This window comes from Chiloscyllium plagiosum, chromosome 10 (genome assembly GCF_004010195.1).
Source record: "Chiloscyllium plagiosum isolate BGI_BamShark_2017 chromosome 10, ASM401019v2, whole genome shotgun sequence".
NCBI lineage: Eukaryota > Metazoa > Chordata > Chondrichthyes > Orectolobiformes > Hemiscylliidae > Chiloscyllium > Chiloscyllium plagiosum.
In genome coordinates this window covers 73592115-73595980 of record NC_057719.1, presented here as the reverse complement: position 1 = coordinate 73595980, position 3866 = coordinate 73592115, and the positions used below count along the sequence as shown (strand labels likewise).

Here is a 3866-nt window from a genome sequence, read left to right as displayed (position 1 = left end):
CTACCCTTCGCAAATCCGTGCTGGCTGTCCCTAATCAAGCAGTGTCTTTCCAGATACTCGTAAATCCTATCCCTCAGTACCCTTTCTATTACTTTACCTCCCACCGAAGTAAGACTAACTGGCCTGTAATTCCCGGGGTTATCCCTATTCCCTTTTTTGAACGGGGCACAACATTCGTCATTCTCCTGGCACCACCCCCGTTGACAGTGAAGACGAAAAGATCATTGCCAATGGTAGTGCAATTTCCTCTCTTGCTTCCCACATAGTCCTAGGATATATCCCGTCAGGCCCAGGGGACTTGTCTTTCCTCAAGTTGTTCAAAATGTCCAACACATCTTCCTTCTTAACAGGTATCTCTTCTAGCTTACCAGTCCATTTCACACTCTCCTCTTCTACAATATGGTCCCTCTCGTTCATAAATACTGAAGAGAAGTACTTGTTCAAGACCTCTCCTATCTCTTCCGACTCAATACACAGTCTCCCACTACTGTCCTTGATTGGACCTACCCTCGTTCTCGTCATATTCTATAAAGAGAGATTTATACATCATATGGCCGTCAGAGAAATAGAAGCAGGGTCAGACGCTGAAACAAAGCAATGTATTGCAGACGCAGGAGATCTGAAACAAAAACTGAAATTGCTGGAGAAACTCAGCAGGTCTGGCAGCGTCTGTGGGGAGAAAGCAGAGTTAACGTTATGAGTACAGTGACCCTTCTTCACAACTATGATGAAGAGTCACCGGACTCAAACTGTTAACAGGAGTAGGCCATTCAGCCCGTCACGTCTGCTCTGCCATTCAATAGGATCATGGCTGATCTGACATTCCTCAGGTCTACTTTCTGCATTTTCCCGACTTATCAAACCTGCCAGTTTTCCTTGTAGTTTGCCCTTTTCCTTTGATTATTTAAAAAGACAGAAAAGCACAGCTAACCTGCTTCTGCCAACCTAAGAAAAATATATTTAAAAAATTTACTTTATCTTAAGCAATATCCTATTAAGGCTGTTAAATACCCATTACAACTTGAACTGGTCTGTATGTCACATACTTCAACCATTTGGATATTAAAACTGTAATTCAGTCAAAATGAAATCCTTCCCCTCTTTAGGCATTCATGTCGAACAACATTCAAAAATGACACCAAGTAAATGTGAAAAGAGGTGGGAAAAGGTCAGCTTCATTTTCTTTTCCGTTGCCTGATAGTTCAGTTACACAAACTTGCAAAACCCCAGTTTCAATCCCTGGTCTATATTGTTACTGAATGACATATAGAGTAAAGGGAGACTGGGCAAAACACCTGTTTCCAATGGCTTTCCAGTCACCACTGCTTCAAATGTGTATCCGGCAGCACTGGCTGAGGATAGGATTGAGTTCAACCGTGATATCCCTCGATAGTTGGACAGTGAGTTAACAACCCATTCAGGTATATGGTCACTATCTTGATGACGAACTGGAGAACACTTACGTCAGAGAAAATATGCTGCATCTTCAGCAGAGAGTGAGTTGAAAGAAATCAAAGAAAAAGAAACCTTGCCGAGTATTCTAGATGCACATGTTGCACAACATAATACCCAAGTCGAGAGCATGACTTGATGACTTCACTTATCATAATGAATCTTGCTTGAATGATAACATTGAAGACATCTCACTGGACAGCAAATAAATTTCAGTTTCTGGAACAACCGATTACGAATATTCAATTTCAAAACTTGTACATTGAGCGTCAGGAAAGCTTAAGCATTTAAAATGAGAACTTTGCCAGATGTGTTTAATGATTTGCCTTTGTTTTCGGTTAAAAAAATAAGCAGATGTCTGATGGGTATGTCTGGCATCAGAATACTGCTATCATGTCTCTCCCAACAAAGCTAACTCTCAAGAACGTCCAAAAGCAAGTGCTCCAAATAGCAGATCCTGTGGGCCACTACATAGACTAATTGCAGTTGGATACTTTTCTGCATTTACAACTGTTTGGCTGCTATCCTTTAGAAGAGGCCAGGTTTTCTCAGGTCAGGAATGCAACGGGAAATCAATAGCTTGCTTTGTCTCTTCCCTTAAAAGCAAAAAGTTTTTTTATAAGTACAATGATTTCAATGACAATGTGAGCAACATCTGATCAGCAGACATTAGAACTACTTAATATCTGGCTGTATTGGTTTTTGATTGCATCTGCAAGCTAACACATACAAACATCTCTGAGGTTTGACAAACACTTTAGGGAGAAGTGCCTTTTTAAAAACACATTTACAGAGTGCTGTTTCTCCACAAATGAGTGACAGATCACAATGAGTGGTGCCCCAGACTAACTGCATGAATGGCTTGTGTGATTTGATCATCCTTTGAGCAGAGGATGTTAAAACAGCCATAATTCAAGATATTTTCAACACGCTGATTATTTTCAAGTGTATGAAGTTGAATGTCAGAAATTTTTCCAGGATTTCATAGGATCTTGCTAACCCAAAATCCGATGGATGAGATGTTGAGGCTATTTTCAGTCACAATGACAATAACAGGCAGAAAAATATGGACATTACACTTATTAAGTCTTCTAGACATTTTTTTGCTAAGCAATCCCAATTTACTCAAACTTCCTCTCAGAAATTCAACACTGAAAGCCAGAGTCCTGCTGCCAATCCTCAAGATTTACTTTCACAGGCACGTCACAGGTGAAAGCAAACCTTTTTCTTCCCCTCGCTGAGAAATAAGGCACAGTTTTCAGACTGATGTGCATTTATTGAAAATATTAATCGTCATAAAGGCAATGGTTTGAATTTACATAATTTCTTATGCCCAAGGGATCCAACACATTACCAAACCTGAAAAGATGCTAGCACGAGGACTATCCAACTAAATTCTCAGAAAATAATCTAGAGTTCAGCAGCTTTTACCTGAAAGAGCTTTGATCCTGGAACGCTCAAACAACCTTGCCGAGCTGTTGTCGTTATCGAGTTCACCTTCATCCGAGAGTTCCCAGCGAGCATTAATGTGGCTGTACTGCTGTTGAATCTCCACATTATCAAAATCTGTGGCCGATGTCATTGTGCTGCTCCTATATTTGTCTTCCTCTTTCTCTCATAAGGCCTCTCTGCAGGAAGAAACAACGCTTTAACACAAAACAGCTTCTCGACAAAAGAAATATCCCAGTGTTTTATGAGCTACATGATAGGGGCTGCAACTTTAGATCACTGTGAGGATGGTTGATACATTCTTTTCACTGGAGGCATTCAGCTGCTGTGATAATAATGCAGCAAGAATGGTGCAAGCACCTCTGAAAATTTCACAACACACTCTGTCCAGTAGATGGAGGTCTTGCATGTACAAACATGCTGTAAAGCAGCATCTAACAACTGCACAGAGCGTGATTGCTCCCCGCTTCCAACAGAGACATCATAGACAGACTGTTACTGATACAACAAGCCATTAACTGGAATGTAGATCGAATACTCAACCAAGCAAGCAAACAGAAGCTTTGTTCGTTGTTGTGTTGCCCAAGTTTGATGAAATGAATTATGTCCTGAAATTTATCTCCTGAAAATTCTTTTGGGGGCTTAAGACTCTGACAAGTGTAACCGGTTCACAGCTGTGAATGATATACTGGAGCTGATGCGGTGACTCACAGTTCCGCACTTCTGCATCAAAATAAACACACAGCACACATGCATTACGATTGTCTGCAATGCCAGCTGTACTGGTCACATGCACTCAAAGGTCCTGTTGTACTGGCTGCATGTGGTCATCCACTGGCACTACATTAAGCCACGTTTCTGGACAAGGCACTTTAAACTCTGAAAACCCCTTCGACGGAAGGAGGAACACTGGGGTTACATTAATCAACTTCCAGGTTTCATTTCGCAGCAGAACCATTCGCAAC

The 3866-nt window shown here is 41.2% G+C and overlaps 1 protein-coding gene across 5 annotated transcripts in view; it reads right to left on the bottom strand.

Moving 5' to 3' along the window:
• Positions 1-3866, bottom strand: part of LOC122553773 (spectrin beta chain, non-erythrocytic 1-like) — a 269990-nt gene that overhangs the window by 194006 nt on the left and 72118 nt on the right. For all 5 annotated transcript variants that reach the window (XM_043698081.1, XM_043698083.1, XM_043698082.1 and 2 more), the window contains exon 2: positions 2884-3080. In XM_043698081.1, the coding sequence (XP_043554016.1) occupies positions 2884-3034 (151 nt within the window). In that variant the 5' untranslated portion in view covers positions 3035-3080. The remainder of the gene's footprint in view (positions 1-2883; positions 3081-3866) is intronic.